The following is a 20,024-nucleotide window of genomic DNA, read 5'->3' as shown; positions in this document are numbered from 1 at the left end:
AGCTGCTGACTCTGGTACAGGCTCAAAAACCACACAGGGAGATTGATCATGCTCTGTACAGAAACAGCCATTGACTTAAGCCCTGAGATTTCCTTCTCTCAAGCCCTGGAAGGACTGGGAACATGCATAGCTCTTAGCTAACCATGCATTTCCCTGTATCAGAGTCTCTTCAGGGTTTCCTCTCCAGGCTGTTACAAATGAATACATGAAATGCATGAATGAAACATCCAAGCTCTCAGCTTGCAGCTGTGCTCCAGCACAGCTTCCATAAACGCCTTGGGCCAGAGAAACGAGCCTGTACAAATCAGGGCTGAAGATGAAAACCCCCGCACTTCAGCATGGAGGCGAAAGCGCTGAGAGGAGGCTGCCTTCCCAGACCTCTCTTACACATACAAAGGCAGAAACATTAATGGGCTCGGCAACCGGTCAGCAGAATACAATTCTTTTAATCTGGGCAACAGAAGTACAACACCGAAAACCTGAGCTTCCCCGACAATGCTTGCAAAGAGCCCACGCCTGGTGGAGCCACCTAAAGCCACCTCGCTCAGACAGGAGGGCTCTGAACAGCAGCCAGGTCCTGCGCAGCTGGTCCCTCCAGCGCGACCGTGCCGCTGGCTGCCGTGCCGTGCCGTGCCGTGCCGTGCCGTGCCGTGCCGTGCCGTGCCGTGCCGGGGGGTGCTCCACTTGCCGCCCGGCGGGCTCCCCTTAAGGCCGACTCGTGGTGGAGGCCGGCCCGCCGCGGACTACATTTCCCAGAGGCCCGCGGGCGGGGCGGAAAGTGCTGCGGCGGGCCGGCTGCCCCGGCCGGCGCGGTCTGCCGGGAGCATGGCCGCCAGGGAAGCGGGTGGGGTGGTGCTCGGCAAGTCCGCTGATAAGCTCTTCTCTCTGAGCGGGCTGTTCGCCGTGTACAAGCCCAAGGGGCCCACCTCGGCCGGCGTGCTCAACCTCCTGAAGGAGAGGCTGCTGGCAGGTAGGCGGCTGGGCTGCGGGCTGGGGCCGGCGCTGAGAGGCACAAGCTCCCCGAGTTGGGCTGGGAGGCCCGAGGTGTTAAAGCAAGGAAATGGGGATAGGGAGATGAGTGTGGTGGACCCTGCCCGCAGTGCCAGAGCAGGACCAGGCCGGCGTGACGCGAATACCCAATTGGCTCTGGAGCGGTGTGGTCGGGGATGCCCAGCGCGGCGTGGCTGAGGGGTGGGTGCCGCGCAGCGCAGTGTGCGTGCGTGAGAATGCCGGGGCCGCAGCCCCTGCCAAGCCACGGCCCCTGCCAAGCCACGGCACCCCATTTCTCGGCATTCAGAAAAATGCTGGGGGGATCATGTGTTTGGTTTGGTTTTGTGGTTTGTTAGTTTCTTTTTTGTTTGTTTTGGGTTTTTGTTTGCTTGTTTAGTAGTAGTTGACCTAAGGATGTTCAACAAGAATAAAAGCAGAGTCCTTCACCTGAGAAGGAATAATGAACTGCACCAGTACAGGTTAGGAGGTGATCTGCTGGCGAGCAGCCCTGTGGAGAAGGACCTGGGAGTCCTGGTGGACAAGTTCTTCATGGGACAGCAATGTGCCCTTGTGGCCTAGAGGGCCAATGGGCTCCTGGGGTACATTAGGAGATTCTCCTCCCCCTATACTCTGCCCTGCTGAGACCTCACCTGGAATATTGTGTCTAGTTCTGGGCTCCCCAGTTCAAGAGGGACAAGGATCTGCTGGTGAGAGTCCAACAGAGAGCTACCAGGATGATTGAGAGACTGGAGCACTGCCCTGTGAGGAGAGGCTGAGAGACCTGGGGCTGTTTAGACTGCAGAAGAGAAGACAGGGGATTAAATAAATATCTGAGGGGTGGAAGTCAAGAGGGAGGGGACAGGCTCTTCTCCATTGCACCCTGTGATAGGTCAAGGGATATAAACTACAGCACAGGAGGTGCCACCTCAACATGAGGAGGAACTTCTTCACTGTGAGGGTCACAGAGCACTGGAACAGGCTATCCAGAGAGGTTGTGGAGTTTCCTTCTCTGGATACTTACAAGACCCATCTGGATGTGTTTCTGTTCAACTTGTGCTAGATTCTATGGTCCTGCTCTGGCAGGGCGGGTTTGACTTGATGACCTCATTGCCCTCTACAACTACCTGAAAGGTGGTTGTGGCCAGGAAGGGGTTGGCCTCTTCTCCCAGGCAACCAGCACCAGAACAAGGGGACAGTCTCAAGCTGCACCAGGGGAGGTTTAGACTCCAGGTGAGGAGGAAGTTCTTCACCGAGCCAGTCATTCGTCATTGGAACGGGCTGCCCAGGGAGGTGGTGGAGTCACCGTCCCTGGAGGCGTTCAAGAGGGGATTGGACGTGGCACTTGGTGCCATGGTCTAGTCATGAGGTCTGTGTTGATAGGTTGGACTCGATGATCCTCGAGGTCCTTTCCAACCTAAATGATACTGTGATACTGTGATCTTTGGAGGTCCCTTCCAACTGCTAACATCCTGTGATCCTATGACAGCTGTGGAGTGGCACAGAGCCAATCTTGGATACATTCTGGCTTGCCATGTGGAGCTGCTGCGTCCATCTGAGACTAGCTGTGTTGGTCATGCTGCACAGTAAGGCCATGTTCATCATGTGCCTGTGCGGGGCAGGCATCTGCCTAAAGTACAGCAAGATGCAAGCCTTTGTTTTCATTGGGGGTGAGATTTGCCCCAGCAGAAAGCACCAGTCCTACAGTGTGCAGTGCAGGGGGTACCAGCATGAATGTGGTCTCAGGGACAGTGCGCATCTGTCTGACAGAAGGGGTGTCAGCAGCATCTCTGCAGCAGAGCAGTGGCAGGATGTTCTTCAGTCCTGCTGTCTGTTGCTGTTAAAAAATAAATAAATCACCAAATGACTGAAAATCACAATGCTTTAAGGAGTTTGAAAGGCCTGGTCACAGTATACAGAATTGGCTTTTTCTAAAACAGACCAGCCTGCACAGCAGGTATTTGTGTGTGTGGGGGGGAGTGTTTGCACTGCAAAAGCATGAGGGACTATGGCTTAGATTCTCTTTATAATCAGTACACAGACTTGATCATCTAATCTGGGCTTTGGGGCACTTGGTGATGAAGTGAGACCACACCTTCAGACTGGCAAGTGCTTATGCAGGCTGATTTACTCTGTAGTGAACTCTTGTGTAGGCACAGACTTCAATTCAGCTTTGTATGGAAGAGATTTAGCTGGATCATGCCTGATTGCCTGATGTCAAGGCATGGTGGAAAGATAATAGAAATAGGTAAGGGAGCTTGGAGTATTTGCCATATTTCATGCAAATAAATAAGGGGCATTGGACTCTGCAAAATTCCTGGAGTCATCAGCTTGATAGGAGAAGTATGGTGAGACACTTTGAAGGCAGCAGTGAGCAAGTTTAGTTCATTTCAGAGTTTCCACAGGGCTGTGTACGTGGGAATATGACCCATGATGTGGAACTAAATGCAATGAGAACTGCTCAGATTGTGCAGCATAACAGTTGTGCATAACAGGTGATTTTGAAAACCCTTTGTTTGTTCATGTGTGTTTTGTTAATTAGACTTCACAGGTGAACTGTCCACCAGGTTTTCCAGCAGTGTTTCCTGCACATCTATTTATAATGGCATGTAAGACTTGATGTCTAAGTGGAAATAGCTTGGAAATGGTTTGAGATTGGGAGTAGACCTGGATGGATCATTGGTTTTATTCAGTACAGCAATTTCTACACTACTAATTCATAGCTGAAATAATTGATTTTTGTCTCCTTTAGCAGGCTGGGAATATATATGTGCTGGTTTTCCTATGTTCTAAGGGCTATTTTATAATGCTTCCTTTCAATTTCTGTTTGCAGAAGCTGGTGTGCAAACAAACGGGAACAAAAAGAGTCAGGTTTTGAAAATTGGCCATGGTGGAACGCTGGACAGTGCAGCAGCAGGAGTCCTGGGTAATGAAAGTTCTAAATACAGTGATCAAAAGATGATTTCAGGACACATTTGCATTCCTACATGAAATCAGAGGTGGAGGAGCAATTTGGGATAATGGTGGCAGGCTTTGCACTTCAGCGGGGAGGTAGGGGGGAGGGGGGAAAGGACAGTTGACTGTGGAAGAGTGGTTTGGCTTAAATTTCAGTTGCATCATTTTAACATATTCATGTTAACACATCCAAGTGCCGGGTTCTACACATTGGCCACAGCAACCCCATGCAGTGCTACAGGCTGGGGTCAGAGTGGCTGGAGAGCAGCCAGGCAGAGAGGGACCTGGGGGTGCTGGTTGATGGTAGGCTGAACATGAACCAGCAGTGTGCCCAGGTGGCCAAGAAGGCCAGTGGCATCCTGGCCTGGATCAGGAACAGTGTGGCCAGCAGGAGCAGGGAGGTCATTCTCCCCCTGTATGCTGCACTGGTTAGGCCACATCTTGAGTACTGTGTCCAGTTCTGGGCCTCTCAGTTTCGGAAGGATGTTGACTTGCTGGAATGTGTCCAGAGAAGGGCAACAAAGCTGGGGAGGGGTTTGGAACACAGCCCTGTAAGGAGAGACTGAGGGAGCTGGAGTTGCTTAGCCTGGAGAAGAGGAGACTCAGGGGAGACCTTATTGCTGTCTACAACTACCTGAAGGGAGGTTGTAGCCAGCTGGGGGTTGGTCTGTTCTCCCAGGCCACCAGCACCAGAACAAGAGGACACAGTCTCAAGCTGTGCCAGGGGAGGTTTAGGCTGCATGTTAGGAAGAAATTCTTCCCAGAAAGCGTGATTGGGCACTGGAATGTGCTGCCCAGGGAGGTGGTGGAGTTGCCATCACTGGAGGTGTTTAGGAGGAGACTTGATGGGGTGCTTGGTGCCATGGTTTAGTTGATTAAATGGAGTTGGATGATAGGTTGGACACAATCTTGAAGGTGTCTTCCAACTTGGTCGCTTCGATTTGATTCTATTCATCTACCTTTGTTTCTTAACAGAAGACTGTATCCTCCCCCTCCCCCAACTTCTGAAGTAAATTGTGAGTTGTTACACGAAAATAGAGAGACTCTTCTGTAATGAATTCTGAATTACCTCAGAAATTGATGGCTTTTTAACTTAAGCTGGGGATTTAGAGTCATCATAATTTTAAAAAGTATTTCTTCTTAAACTAATGCTGTGCTGGGATTTTGTCGCAGCTTTTTGGGTTGTAATGCTCAGCAAATGAAAGACATGCAAGAGCAATTCACTCATGCTTTGTTTTTTTTAGTTTGGAGGCTCAGCATAGAAACAGTTTTTGCATCCTGTCTTGCTTTATGAAGAGTTATCAAAGAGATTTTTGTCTTTTGATAGCAATCCATTTATCAAATTCCTTTGTTTTACGGAGGAGCTGGATGTGTTCAGTTGCTGCTGCTGAAAACTCGGCTGCGGGTGTGTGTTATTCCCGTGTCATACCTTGTCACCAACAAGTAATGTGCAGACTACAGCTTACTACAGTCTTGTAGCTCTGCCAGCAAGACTTCTTTTGGTAGTGAAAATCAACAGATAGAATAGAACAGAACAGAATAGAATAAACCAGGTTGGAAGAGAACTTCAAGATCACTGCATCAAACCCATCATCCAGCACTACCTAATCAACTAAAGCATGCAACCAAGCACCCTATCAAGTCTCCTCCTAAACACCTCCAGTGATGGTGACTCCACCACCTCCCTGGGAAGCCCATTCCAATGGACAATCACTCTCTCTGTGTAGAATTTCTTCCTAACATGCAGCCTAAACCTCCCCTGTCACAGCTTGAGACTGTGTCCTCTTGTTCTGGTGCTGCTTGCCTGGGAGAAGAGACCAACCCCCACCTGTCTACAACCTCCCTTCAGGTAGTTGTAGAGAGCAATAAGGTCTCCCCTGAGCCTCCTCTTCTCCAGGCTAAGCAACCCCACCCCACTCCCTCAGCCTCTCTTCATAGGGCTTGTGTTCCAAGCCCCTCACCAACTTTGTTGCCATTCTCTGGACACGCTCCAGCAAGTCAACATCCTTCCTAAACTGAGGGGCCCAGAACTGGACACAAGACTTAAGGTGTGAGCTAACCAGTGCAGAGTACAGGGGCAGAATGACTTCCCTGCTCCTGCTGGCCACACTGTTCCTGAGATGCAACAAGGAGTATCAACTGAAAGTAAATCCACTGAGTTTTGATGTAACAGCTTCCCTCAAGGGGTCCTTGTTTGCTGAATCTGTTGCTAGTAGATGCCTATGGGCCGGTAATGTCTGTCACCCATGGACACTGCAAAATTCTTGGGCTAGAAGAAAGCACAGGCACATTTTCCTCTGCTGTGTGGCTGCTCATTGGAGAATGCTGAGTTGTTGAAGCGTACATTTTCCTTTCACACAGATCTTCCCTTTGAGTATGCTTCCACTGCTCATTGTGGAAAGTCAACAGCATTGATCCACAGGAAAAGAAAAAAATCACTTGTACTTCTTAATTGCTTCTCTGACTGCTCTCAGGTATCCAGCAGTCTCCAAAGCTTGCTTCCATGGCATGACAAAAAGTACTTGGGCTTGATGTGCTTGATGAAGACAGAGAAATGCATCACTTTAATATGCTGTGTATTGATTAAAAAAAGGCACAGGATCTTTCATTCCACTGCCATACAAAACACACAGAGAAAAATCAATGATGGCTGGATTAGAAAGGAAAAAACTGGAGAGGGATGGGAAAGGGAAAGTGTCCAAATTTCTTGTGGGTTTGCATAGGATAATGAGAGAGGAGGACACAAAAGTAAGTTATTCAGGAAATGTGTGCTGCTTTTTAGGTCAGGGTGGTAGGGCAGAAAGTTATTTTTCCCCTCATGGACAGTAGCTTAATAGAAATATTTATTTATTGAAACCTTTTTTTGCTTTATTCTGCTGTTTCCCAAATTTTATGTATTGCATATCTGTAACTTTGGTATGGGGTCTTAAATAGTGTGCCAAGTGTACTGCAAATAACTGAGCAGTGCTTTTAATCAGAAAATACACTTTTTTATTTGTCTATAATATAAAACATATTAAAAGTATATATAACATGCCTTAATAGTTTTAGATTATATACTTCTATACTCTTCCTACTTATGGTAAGCTTAGATAAGGAAAGAATTTGGACATGTGAGTGAAAAGCAATTTAAATGCTGTGTGGTGTGTGATGGCCCTGCACTGGGGCCTGGAGAGTGAAAATTTGGAAGGTGGTAAGAGCTGGGACTCAGTTTCTACAGCTCAGTGTTACAGCTCCTATTTTAGATACAAGAGGCAAAGGTAGAACAGAATAGACCAGGTTGGAAGAGACCTTCAAGATCACCGCATCCAACCCATCATCCAACACCACCTAATCAACTAAACCATGTGACCAAGCACCCTATCAAGTCTCCTTCTAAACACCTCTAATAATGGTGGCTCCACCACCTCCCTGGGCAGCACATTCCAATGGGCAATCACTCTTTCTGTATAGAACTTCAGCCTAAACCTCCCCTGGTGCAGCCTGAGACTGTGTCCTCTTGTTCTGGTGCTGGTTGCCTGGGAGAAGAGACCAACCCCCACCTGGCTACAATCTCCCTTCAGGTAGTTGTAGAGAGCAATAAGGTTTCCCCTGAGCCTCCTCTTCTCCAGGCTAAGCAGCCTCAGCTCCCTCAGCCTCTCCTCATAGGGCTTGTGTTCCAAACCCCTCACCAAAATCTGTAGGTCAAGTTTTAGTGAATAGAATTATATAATCAATAAGGTTGGAAATGACCTCAAAGGTCGTCAAGTCCAACCTGTCACCCAGGACCTCATGACTACTAAACCATGGCAACCATGCAATCCTTTTTTGGACACCTCCAGGGATGGTGACTCCACCACCTCCCTGGGAGGCAGACTCCAATGGCTAACAACTCTCTCTGTGAAGAAATTTCTCCTCACCTCGAGCCTAAATTTCCCCTGGTGCAGCTTGAGACTGTGTCCTCTTGTTCTGGTGCTGGTTGCCAGAACCAGAGTTCTGGTTCTAGTTTTCATGCTGTAGAATGGGAATTGTAAATACTTGGCTTGTCTCTGTATGGCATTTATTAATTAGGTTTCCATAGTAGAAAATGAGAAAGTGTCAAAATTAAAAACTCAGCTAAACCTTGCTGTAGTCTGGCAAGTTGAGTTTGTGCTACCTTGCATTAATAGGCCTCCTACACAGGGGCTGATCATTAATATCTTTACCTCTTTAATATCTTTATCAGTGATCTGGATGAGGGCATTGAGTCCATCATCAGTAAGTTTACAGATGACACCAAGTTGGGGGTAGGTGTTGATTTGTTAGAGGGTAGGAGGGCTCTGCAGAGGGCCCTTGACAGGCTGGGCAGATGGGCAGAGTCCAAGGGCATGAGATTGAACACATCCAAGTGCACAGTTCTACACATTGGCCACAACAACCCCATGCAGTGCTACAGGCTGGGGTTAGAGTGGCTGGAGAGCAGCCTGGCAGAGAGGGACCTGGGGGTACTAGTTGACAACAGCTGAACATGAGCCTGCAGAGTGCCCAGGTGGCCAGGAAGGCCAATGGCATCCTGGCCTGTATCAGGAACAGTGTGGCCAGCAGGAGCAGGAAGGTCATTCTGCCCCTGTACTCAGCACAGATTAGGCCACACCTTGAGTCCTGTGTCCAGTTCTGGGCCCCTCAGTTTCGGAAGGATGCTGAGTTGCTGGAAGGTGTCCAGGGAAGGGCAACAAAGCTGGGGAGGGGTTTGGAGCACAGCCCTGTGAGGAGAGGCTGAGGGAGCTGGGGTTGCTTAGCCTGGAGAGGAAGAGGATCAGGGGAGACCTTATTGCTGTCTACAACTACCTGAAGGGAGGTTGTATCCAGGTGGGGGTTGCTCTCTTCTCCCAGGCAACCAGCAGCAGAACAAGCTGCACCAGGGGAGGTTTAGACTGGATGTTGGGAAGAAATTCTACACAGAGAGAGTGATTGCCCCTTGGAATGGGCTGCCTGGGGAGGTGGTGGAGTTACCGTCACTGGAGGTATTTAGGAGGAGACTGGGTGGGGTGCTTGGTGCCATGGTTTAGTTGGTTTAGTTGATTAGGTGGTGTTGGATGATAGGTTGGACTCGATGATCTCAAAAGTCTCTTCCAACCTGGTTTGGTTCCATTCTATTCTGTTCTGTTCTATTCTATTCTGTTCTGTTCTATAAAATTGTTAGTGTCTTGTTCACAAAAGCATTCACTGCCTTTGAAATTATCCAACCTTTTGACACTTCTCAGGGATTTTCAGCTCAGCAGTTAAGTTGAAGGGCCAGTGATGTCATCATGTTGCAAAAAACAAAAAGAAAGTATGCTCAGTAATGAAGTTTTACTGTGTGCTTATCTCCTTCCCTCAGACTTGTTGCAGCTCTTCCCTGTCTGGCAAATACGACAGGAACAGGCTGAACTGAAAGTACACAAAGGCTCAAGCATAAGGGCGTGTGACTGAACCCCCCCCAGGAAAAAGAGGCAAAGTGATTGAGAATAAGAATCAATCCAATGAGTCAGAACAGAAAGAGTGAGAAGCATCAGAGCACAAGTATTTGTTTCAAAGGAAAAAGTTCATTGTCAATTTGATGGCTTTGCTGCTGGCTCCTAGTTAACACAAGAGCCAATTTCCTGCATCTCCCTTAGCTCCTGAAGTTTTATTAAAATGAAGGATGTAAGCAGTGAGTTGTGCATAAAACTAACCTCCTTCTAAAAATGTTCATAATTTCTTTGGATTGCCATATGTGGAGAAAATCAGTAGGAACACATATTGAGGGAAAGCACCTTGCTCTAAAAAGCTTGGCTTTTTTTCTCTCTCTTAGGAAAGCTGACTGATGGCTGTTCTGCAGAATGCTGGTTTAAGACAGAGAAGACAGCACTCTGTACATACACAGTAATTGCAGAGTTCAATTATAAAAGATTTTTTGACAGAGGCAGTTGGACCTTTCAGTTATTATTAGTTGGACCTTTTATTATCATGCCCTAAGCCTGATAAAGAATTCCATTATGCTTTCTTGGTTGTATTCCTCTTGGTCACTATCAACCTTTAAAAGGATTGTTCAGTTATAGTGAAGGCTGGAATCGGTATTAGTGAGCCATAGCCTTCAGCAATCTAGAGATGGTGTTCACTGCACTATCCAGGGTTAAAAGGTAAATAAATCCAGGGCTTGAATTCAAGTGTTTTAACGACAGATGAAGCTTAGTTGTCTTTTTCACTGGGAATTTTTTTCCCTTTCACTAGTCACATGTTGTTTGAACATCAGAGATACTTTCTCCTAAGTGTTGACTCTATATGGTAGCAGAGCATGAAAGGCCATATTTCTGACTAGAAAAATAGGTAGTAGTGAAGGGTGTCGAATGAGGGAACTGCAGACCTGTTTTGAAGTGGTGTTTCTCCTCTCTTTGCAGTGGTTGGTATTGGAAAAGGAACAAAAATGCTGAGTACTATGTTGGCAGGTTCCAAGGTAAGGAATGTTAAATGACTTCTATTAGTGGGTTGGTTTGCTTTTGTTCTCTCTTTTCTTCCAGTGAATTGCTGCATCAACATAGAAATATCTCAGCCATCCTATGTATTCAGTTTCAATGTGTATTTCATTTCCTTTCTGTGTTTAATCAGAAATTTGATATTAAGACTTCCAGAAAGGTTATTTTTAAAAAGTTGGCTTATTTTTGCTGCAAAATGCTAATGAAGACCAAGTTCCCATTTTACAGGAGGATTTCTATACTGTTTAGAGTTTTCAACAACAACCAGAGGGGGTAGAGGAGACAAAAAAACCCAACAAAACAAAATGAAAAGGAGAAAACTTGTAATGAAGATGGCACTGTAAATGATGTTTTCAGGTTATAATTGTGTATGAGGGTTCAGTTTTTGGTTGTTTTCCTTGTGTGTAGATAACATAATTGTTATTTAACTTGCAGTAACAGATGGTCTGTTTCTTTTCTTAAATACCATGAGGCATTAAGAGGCACCTTTTGGAATTAAGAGTGTTTTGTGTTTGTGTTAGTAGCTATGGTTCCAGATTGCATCTCTGTAGATGGGTGCTCTGGAAGCACATGGATAAGCATGTGTAAGAAGCCAAAGGTAACAACAGCCCTGTGGCTGCATGAGATACTCCAAACTCAAGCCCTGGCATAGCAACCTTGTTCATTGATGCTTTGGATTAGTTGTACTGTGTCTTGGTGAGTGCATTGCAGGTTGTAGATGTTACATACATAAACAAGTGCATATGCTCCCAAGAATAAATTACCAGTGATACTTGCTTCTCTGTAAGTAAAATCCAGTGGGTTTAGCCATTTATTTTAAATGAGAAGCTTAGGTGAAAATGAAATCAGTTAAGCTTTCCAAATTTCATCTCATACTCAGGGCAAGCCAGTAGTGTGCTCAGCAAGTTGCCAGCCTTTATAATGCATTTTATTCTGCTATTTTTTCCCATTCTTTCCTGGACTGAACATTTAAGCTCTTCACAGGTGCTGAACTGATAGCTAGAGGTAGAATTTGATTGACAGTCTTCAGTTCAACTCAAAGACGAATAACTTGACAGAAGGGAATACAGCAAGGATGAAAGGACATAGCTGTAGAGTCTGATCCAAAACTTCCTGTAGTTAGGTGGCAGTCTCTGCACTGACAGTAACGGGTTTGCATTTGGTTTATAGGACCAGATTTCAGAGTTGATAGGACCAGATTTCAGAGACACCTGTGTTTTCAAACATGCAGGAAGCAGCTGGAGCTGGAAGTGTAAGCAGTTATCACCTGATATCTCTTTTCAAAAAACTTCTAAGTTAAAATAGGCATTCTTTCAGGTAAATTAAGTCGTCATAGCTAAATATGGGAAAACTGTTGATTTAAAAAATATATGGCAAGTAAGAATCTCTTCAGCTGATGTTCACAGTGGAAATAGCAGTGATGGCTGCAGTGGTTTCAACCTCTTTGGCAAAAGAGAGTATGTGCAAGTTCCATGGTGACTTGAGTTTGAAGTCTCGTAGCCAGTAGGAATGTTATCTAGCTAAACGTTGTCCCTAGGTAGCTCAAGAAAGCTTGTAGCTGCTCCTGAAGGGCAAGAAAGGGGAGGAAAGAGGAGAAATGGGCAGGGGGCCAGTCCAATAAGCTACCCTAGCTAGTTCCATCAGCTGTCACCTGGCCTTTGATTGGTGTAGGTTGTGGGCACTTGCTCCAATGAGGCAAGCAAAATTACAGTAGATCAGCAGCAGAGCTGGGGGCTTGAGGGTTCTGATGTGGTCATCATGAGCCTTTATTTGGAGTTTGTCTGTGCTTTCCTATTGTCTATTAATACTTCAGTAAATTAGGAATACATTAATTAGAGAAACTTAAGGAAGCTGAAGGGTCTCCCAGGGATGTCTGCTTATTTGGTTTTTTTGCCACACTGACAACAGTGGCTTATATTATAGTGAGGCATCTGATACACTACTGTGTGCAGTAGGATTGAGTGTCTTTTTGGATCCCATGCCATGTGCTAGGAGTGTATACTCTTATTTCATCCTTTTTTACCGTTATGGATGCTGACTTGTGATGTTTTTCTTTTGTTCCTCTTATTACTGTAAAGCTTCAGATGAACCACCTGATCCTCTCCGGGTAGAATTTAGTGCTTGGTGGTAGGAATGTAGCTCATAAAGAAATAGTTTGGTCTGGCATTGTTGGCAGCAGAGCTATGCTGAGTGGCCAGAACGTATGTTACTGCAATAAACTCCATATGGTGGCTCTGCCAGAGATTGGACTCTTTCTGATTTATTTCAGTAACCCCCCCACATCGTGTGAAACTTAGTCCCAAGTCTGTGTGGCAGCTCTGAACATTATCACTTGATTTGCAGCTCACGCACATTATGCTCTCTGTGTAAATCCAGCTCTCCATTGGTTTGACCTCCATATGAATTAAACTCAAAACAAATAGAAATGTGCAGCCAAGGGCAGTACCTACTTAATGTTCCAGATTTCTCATGGAATTCTTAATATTTATCCAGAACTAAAAATATGTGCAAGCTGGCTGAGGTTTTGTTTGTTTGCTTTATTTTCTTTCAAATACTCCAAATGAGGGGAAGAAGCTGAATCCTTTTGTGTATGAAATTTAAATACTGATCATTTAATACATGTTCCATAGGAGAATTGTTTCTCTTTCTTCTGGGATTTGGTCATGCTTGGACTTTTTGCACTGCCTTATTTAGTTTTTTTTCTGAGAGAGAGAAATTGTTTTATTGTGTTTGCAAAATAGAAGCAGTAGAATGAGAAAATATTTCCTACATTCACCAGTAAAATGAATGTAATGAGGGTGGACCAATTTTTGTTATGTTGAATTGTTCCTGAGCAACTCCATCTTAGGGGTGACTAATCTGCCTCAAATACAATGTAGAAGTGATTTTTTTGGGGTTTTTTTTGGGTGGGAAATGTGTTAGAAAATGCTAGCTAGCAGTTTCCAAAGCAATAATCCTGTTTTAAAACCTCTTATCTACCAGAATATGCTGCCTACATAGAAGTAATGAGGGAACTGATCAGGGACTTGCCAGAGAAGGAAAAAACCCAAAGAGCCTTAAGCAAGGAAATTCTTCGTTATTCTAATAGTTTCCATTGGGAGGAGATGCCTTCCACCAGTTATTATTTATATTTCTGTGGCATAAAACAGGATAATTGAAATGTTCAGACTTCAATTCCGTGCTTAATTTTCATGTGTTTCAGGGAGCTAAGAACTGGGTTCACCCTATGAGAATTTGAGTCATACTAGTGTGAATGAGGCCAGAACTTGGCCATCCATCAAACTGTGCTTGAAATTACTGCCTCTCAATGATCAGAAAGTGTGGGCATATTGGTTTTATCTCAGAATGCAACTTCTTGTCATGGTCCACGCAAATCCGAACCCACAGATGCTCAGTGACGTGAGGGGAATTGCCCAAGTAGTTCATGCTGGTTGCACAAGCTTGGAGAGGGACTAGTTAGAACATTTAATCTCAAAAGTTGTGGCTCCTCCAAAATGAAACACTATGCAAAAAGAATCACTGGGCAGTGTAAAACCCAAGCCCCAAATGATTAGAGGGCCTGACCTCAGTGCCAGGGAAAATTATGGAGCAGATTATCCTGGCAGCAATAACTGCGCACCTGAAGGAATGCCAAGGGCTCAGGTCCAGCCAACATGGATTTAGGAAGGGCAGGTCCTGCCTCTCCAACCTGATCTCCTTCTATGATCAGATGACCCACCTGGTGGATGTGGGGAGGCCTGTGGATGTGGTCTACCTGGACTTCAGCAAGGCCTTTGACCCCGCCCCCCACAGCAAACTGCTGTCTAAGCTGTCAGCTCGTGGCTTGGACAGCAGCACTCTGTGCTGGGTTAGGAACTGGCTGGAGGGCCGAGCCCAGAGAGTGGTGGTGAATGGGGCCACATCTAGCTGGCAGCCAGTCACTAGTGGTGTCCCCCAGGGATCAGTGTTGGGCCCCATCCTCTCTAGTATCTTCATTGATGATCTGGATGAGGGGATTGAGACAGGCAACAGCAAGTTTGCAGATGACACCAAATTGGGAGCAGATGTTGATCTGTTAGAGGGTAGGAGAGCACTGCAGAGGGACCTTGACCAGCTGGACAGATGGGCAGAGTCCAATGGGATGGCATTCAACAAGTCCAAGTGCCGAGTGCTGCACTTTGGCTACGGCAACCCCATGCAGAGCTACAGGCTGGGGTCGGAGTGGCTGGAGAGCTCCCAAACAGAGAGGGACCTGGGGGTGCTGATCGACTGCTGCAGTGTGTCCAGGTGGCCAAGAAGGCCAATGGCATCCTGGCCTGCATTAGGAATAGTGTGGCCAGCAGGAGCAGGGAAGTTATTGTGCCCCTGTACTCTGCACTGGTTGGGCCACACCTTGAGTCCTGTGTCCAGTTCTGGGCCCCTCAGTTTAAGAAGGACATTGAGACACTTGAACATGTCCAGAGAAGGGCAAGGAGGCTGGTGAGAGGCCTTGAGCACAAGCCCTATGAGGAGAGGCTGAGGGAGCTGGGATTGTTTAGCCTGGAGAAGAGGAGGTTCAGGGGAGACCTTATGCTCTCTACAACTACCTGAAGGGTGGTTGTAGCCAGGAGGGAGTTGGTCTCTTCTCCCAGGCAACCAGTATCACAGTATAACTAAGGTTGGAAAGGACCTCGAGGATCATCGAGTCCAACCTATCAACACAGACCCCATGACTAGACCATGGCACCAAGTGCCACGTCCAATCTCCTCTTGAGCACCTCCAGGGATGGTGACTCCACCACCTCCCTGGGCAGCCCATTCCAGTGACGAACGACTCGCTCGGTGAAGAACTTTCTCCTCACCTTGAGTCTAAACCTCCCCTGGCGCAGCTTGAGACTGTGTCCCCTTTTTCTGGTGCTGGTTGCCTGGGAGAAGAGACCAACGCCTTCCTGGCCACAACCACCCCTCAGGTAGATGTAGGGGGCAATGAAGTCACCCCTGAGCCTCCTCTTCTCCAGGCTAAACAATCCCAGCTCCCTCAGCCTCTCCTCATAGGGCTTGTGCTCAAGGCCTCTCCCCAGCCTTGTTGCCCTTCTCTGGACACATTCAAGTGTTTCGATGTCCTTCTTAAACTGAGGACATGAACCAGCACCAGAACAAGAGGACACAGCCTCAAGCTGCACCAGGGGGAGTTTAGGCTGGAGGTGAGGAGAAAGTTCTTCACTGAGAGAGTCATTAGTCATTGGAATGGGCTGCCCGGGGAGGTGGTGGAGTCACTGTCCCTGGAGGTGTTCAAGAGGGGATTGGATGTGGCACTTGGTGGCATGGTCTAGTCACGAGGTCTGTGGTGACAGGTTGGACTTGATGATCTTTGAGGTCTCTTCCAGCTTTGGTGATGCTGTGATACTGTGAAAAAGAGGTAAAGATATGTCAGGTACCTTTATATAACAACTTTGATTTATTGCATTTGTTAAAATTTAACTTCTTACGAATACTGGAAGGAAAATGAGTGCTGGTTCAGTGATGAGGTCCCAGAACTTGCCAGCCACACTTGTATCATGTCAGAGAGGGCTTTCCTAAGTAGGAATTTTTTCAAGTCGTGTAAGAGAGTTTCAGAGAGAGAGGCACTAAGTTAGTTGGTTCTGGGAGCAGAGTTTTTATATTACAGAATTGTTTCTCTAGGGGGTTGGCACCAGATGCTGTGGAACAAAGTGTCCATAAAGGATATTGTTTCTTTGCCTCCTGAGATTATTTTATTGTCCTAAAAATTAAGCTTTAATTTTTATCCCTTAAGCTTTCAAAAATAAAGGTTGCTAGCTTTCTCCATGAAGTAATTTTCTGAATTAAGTCTCCTTAGCTTCCATCTTTTGGCAGTGAGTTCAATGAATTAATACTGCATTAAAAAGCACATCTAGTAGTTGTATAAGAAGCAGAACTAAGGAAGCTTTTTCTTGTGACTTTGTTAGCTTGTTAGACACCAGAGCCCTGTATGGACTCTACAGTATCCAGTAATACAGTGGTGCTCCCTCTGCAACATTTTTCTTCTGTCTATTTTCAGGAGAAATACAAGAACTCTGCCTCTCTGAGACCTCTCTTCTGCCAGCATTTGTGTGTTTGCACATTAACATGCACACCGTGGTGGTGTAAGAGCTATTTCTTTGGAAATCCTAATTTTCTTTTTGAAGAGCCTCACTGCAGGCATTTTGTTCCCCCCCCCCCCCCCCCAATGTGTTTCAAAAGCAGTCTGTGCTGCAGTTCTTATAGCTGGGTTATAAGTGCAAGAAGATTGAGTAGACTTTTCCTTTTGAAGGACCCTCTTCATGGTGTGTGCTCTTAACCTTAAACATTTCTTTACAGTATCGCCAGCTGAGCTTTTTGCTTCATCTTGTTTTCTTTTGGAGCTGGTAAAATTAAACCAGTGCATTTTCTTTTTTCATGTTCTGATGTTTTTCACGTCCTTTTTGAAGGGCAAGATTTGTGGGTAGTAGTAATGCTTCTTATTAGACTAATTGGTTGTGGTAGTTTTAGGCTGTGCCTTTAAGATTTTTCACAGATCTTGAGCAGAAAAGTAGTAAAATGTAAATAAATCACTGTTGGGTGTAAAAAGGAAACCAAAGATCATTCTGAACTATTCCATTGGGGAGATATCTACCATAAGATTGGTTGTACCAAAACCAGTCATGCTGCCCCTGTACACTGCACTGGTTAGGCCACACCTTGAGTCCTGTGTCCAGTTCTGGGCCCCTCAGTTCAGGAAGGATGTTGACTTGCTGGAATGAGTCCAGAGAAGGGCAACAAAGCTGGTGAGGGGCTTGGAGGACAAGCCCTATGAAGAGAGGCTGAGGGAGCTGGGGTTGCTTAGCCTGGAGAAGAGGAGGCTCAGAGGTGACCTTATTGCTGTCTACAACTACCTGAAGGGAGGTTGTAGCCAGGTGGGGGTTGGTCTCTTCTCCCAGGCAACCAGCACCAGAACAAGCGGACACAGTCTCAAGCCGCACCAGGGGAGGTTTAGGCTGGATGTTAGGAATAAATTCTACACAGAGAGAGTGATTGGCCATTGGAATGGGCTGCCCAGGGAGGTGGTGGAGTCACCATCACTGGAGGTGTTTAGAGGAGACTTGATAGGGTGCTTGGTTGCATGGTTTAGTTGATTAGGTGGTGTTGGATGATAGACTGGACGCGATGATCTCGAAGGTCTTTTCCAACCTGGTTTATTCTATTCTATTCTAACCAGTCTGCTCTTCTCTTCTTGCTTCTTTGCCCTGGGAAGATACTAACTTGCTTCTGCTAGACCCTGGCTGCATCATTTTGGTTAAGTCTAACAGCAACTTTCTCTCCTTCTTTCTCCCTTTTGTACCGGGCAGGGGGGCAAGGCAGAAATGAAGAAGCTGCTAGCTTCACCTTGTCAGAGACCAGGGGGATTCTTGTGCTGTTTATTAATTGTAAATACCTGTAAATATTGTAAATGCTGTATATTTTGTACACATTCATTGCATTCCATTGTAGAGTGTAGTTTGCTTGTAAATACAGCTTTCATTTGCTTCCAACTGGTCTGGTCTGCCAAAGTTAATGTTGGGGGGAAAATTTCAACCCCACCACGTTGGTGTAGTCCAGAAAGCCAGGTGTTTGGATATGCAAGCCCTTTCTCAGATCTAAACCAGAAGCCACAGACTTTTAAGTGCATTTCAGGTTTGGTCAGAATTTATTTTAGACCATTTCTGAATGAAAAAGTAGTGCTTGTAGTGTATCAATGATCCTGTGTGGGCAAAGTGTTGTCAGTAAGACCTCAGACTCTTCCACACAGATGGCCTGCATTTTATTACCTGCTTTAATAAAACAATTTATCTCCTGTGTGGGGTAGCAAGGTTTTGATCCCAGCTGATCAGCCAAGCTTCCAGTCACAAGGCAAGGAGGACTTACTGCTTGATGAATGATTCCTCTGATCTCATCTTGCTTGTGTTCATCTATGGTTTTAGTTGGGCTTTTGCTTCCTAATTGCAGTATTATTGTATCCAGCTGTTTATATTTGTCTTGGAGGAAGCCACGTGAAAGTGGTTTGTTTGCTCTTTACCTCTTTCCCTAGGAAATTTTTCATCTGCAGCACCTTCTCATTTTTCATTCTGTGGTTCATACCCTTTTATATTCTCACACCTCTTTGTTGATGGTATCCCATCCACAACAACCAAGGGTCTGACTCGGTTTCTGTTTGTATTGAGATGGGAGAGGAAACAAAAAGAGTACAGTATGTTACCTGCTCATTTAAGCAAAATGGATTGCAGCTACACAAAATGCCATTATTTTGCCTCTGTTCAAGCCTAAAGAAATTATTGTTGCCTTACAGAGGAGGTAGGAGAGAGAAGGACACGATGATAAGGTTATCTCCTAGGGGAGGAGAGAGCCTGGGAGATTGTATATTGTGGCATGAGAAGGGGTTAGTGTGAGGCAATGTTATAGTATGCCATAAATCCAATATCTCTATTGAGCTCATGTGTTTCTTTCTGAACCCAGTGGAGTTATGAATTTTAGTTCCCAGGCTTGTTTTGAAAGGTGTTTTATATGTTTCCCTTGAGGAATAGAACTGGCAGATTGGAGATGGAGCGATTGTTTTATGAAAAATATTAACCCATTGGCAGATGGATGTGTTTCAGCCCTTGTAGACTGGCTGAAAGAATTCTTGCTGACATGTAGTGGTTGCTTAATTTCACCCATTTAGTTACCATTTCATGTGTGTAGTGAATGATGCTTATGGTCAGGATTGTGCCCCAAACATTTCTAGGATATACTTCTCTGTGTGTTAACCCTCCTTTGTTCCCCCTCCTTTCTAGAGGCGGCAGGGGGGGATCCTGGCACCACTGAGTCCAGGTAAACAGCCTACCTGGGTGTGGTCTCACCCCTGTGGTGCACAAGGGCCAGGCTATATGTTTGTTTCCCTGGGTATAGCATATACTTCTGCCGTATTTGGTAGGTGTCAGTTCATTGGTTAATCTTTGCGTTAGCAACAGATGCTCATTGGACCAGTATTCACTGGGGCAAATGGTAAACAGGGGTCGTTTGGTAAATGAGCTACCCACATTCGTGTTGGAGCTTGTATCTGTGTGCGTGCCAGGGCTGTTGTGATCCACCTTGTCCGGGACTCAAACCAGTGCTCCAAGAGGCCTCATGGTCCTTTGCCACCGTCACCCAGCTGCGTGCGGTGGTGTGGACAATACCCTGTGGGATCAACCTCTGCGTGATCCATCGCTGCAGGAGAAAACCTGGTAGCCCGTGTGAACCAGCGTTGCTGACCTGCCACAGCCTCCCCCGAGCGGGGAACCTTTGTATCCTGGGAGAAGCAGCAGCCACACGGTGCAGCCACGCGGCCGGCGCCATTTCCTGTCTCCTTATTAGGCCACATCCGTGCCACGTTCTTTGGACTATAAACATTATTAAGAGAAGACTTCACGAAGGTCTCAGCTTGTGAGTAAGCCAAGCCTTTCTCTATAGAGTTTCAGCTAAGGTAGCGTTTAAATTGCTCCGGGTGGAGGGTTGCTGGTCACTGACCAACCCCTCCCCCGCCGCTTTCTGATTCAGTTTCGATTCTTAAGTTCTGTGAATCATTTGATTTAAGTGCCCATACATAAACATTCTGTAAAGATAGTTCCACTAACCAAATATCAATACCTGTGAAGGGTG

General features: G+C 46.1%; 1 protein-coding gene across 1 annotated transcript in view; it reads left to right on the top strand.

Moving 5' to 3' along the window:
* Positions 1-788: 788 nt before the first annotated feature.
* The window catches only part of TRUB1 (TruB pseudouridine synthase family member 1), a 40,888-nt gene continuing 21,652 nt past the window's right edge, over positions 789-20,024 (top strand). Inside the window, exons 1-3 of the mRNA XM_068139301.1 lie at positions 789-970; positions 3,821-3,913; positions 10,320-10,375. Of these exons, the coding sequence (XP_067995402.1) occupies positions 826-970; positions 3,821-3,913; positions 10,320-10,375 (294 nt within the window). The 5' untranslated portion in view covers positions 789-825. The remainder of the gene's footprint in view (positions 971-3,820; positions 3,914-10,319; positions 10,376-20,024) is intronic.

Source organism: Melanerpes formicivorus, unplaced genomic scaffold (assembly GCF_026170545.1).
Source record: "Melanerpes formicivorus ecotype bairdi unplaced genomic scaffold, bMelFor1.0.p_v2 SCAF_6, whole genome shotgun sequence".
NCBI classification, from domain to species: Eukaryota; Metazoa; Chordata; class Aves; order Piciformes; family Picidae; genus Melanerpes; species Melanerpes formicivorus.
This window is presented reverse-complemented; position numbering and strand designations above follow the sequence as displayed.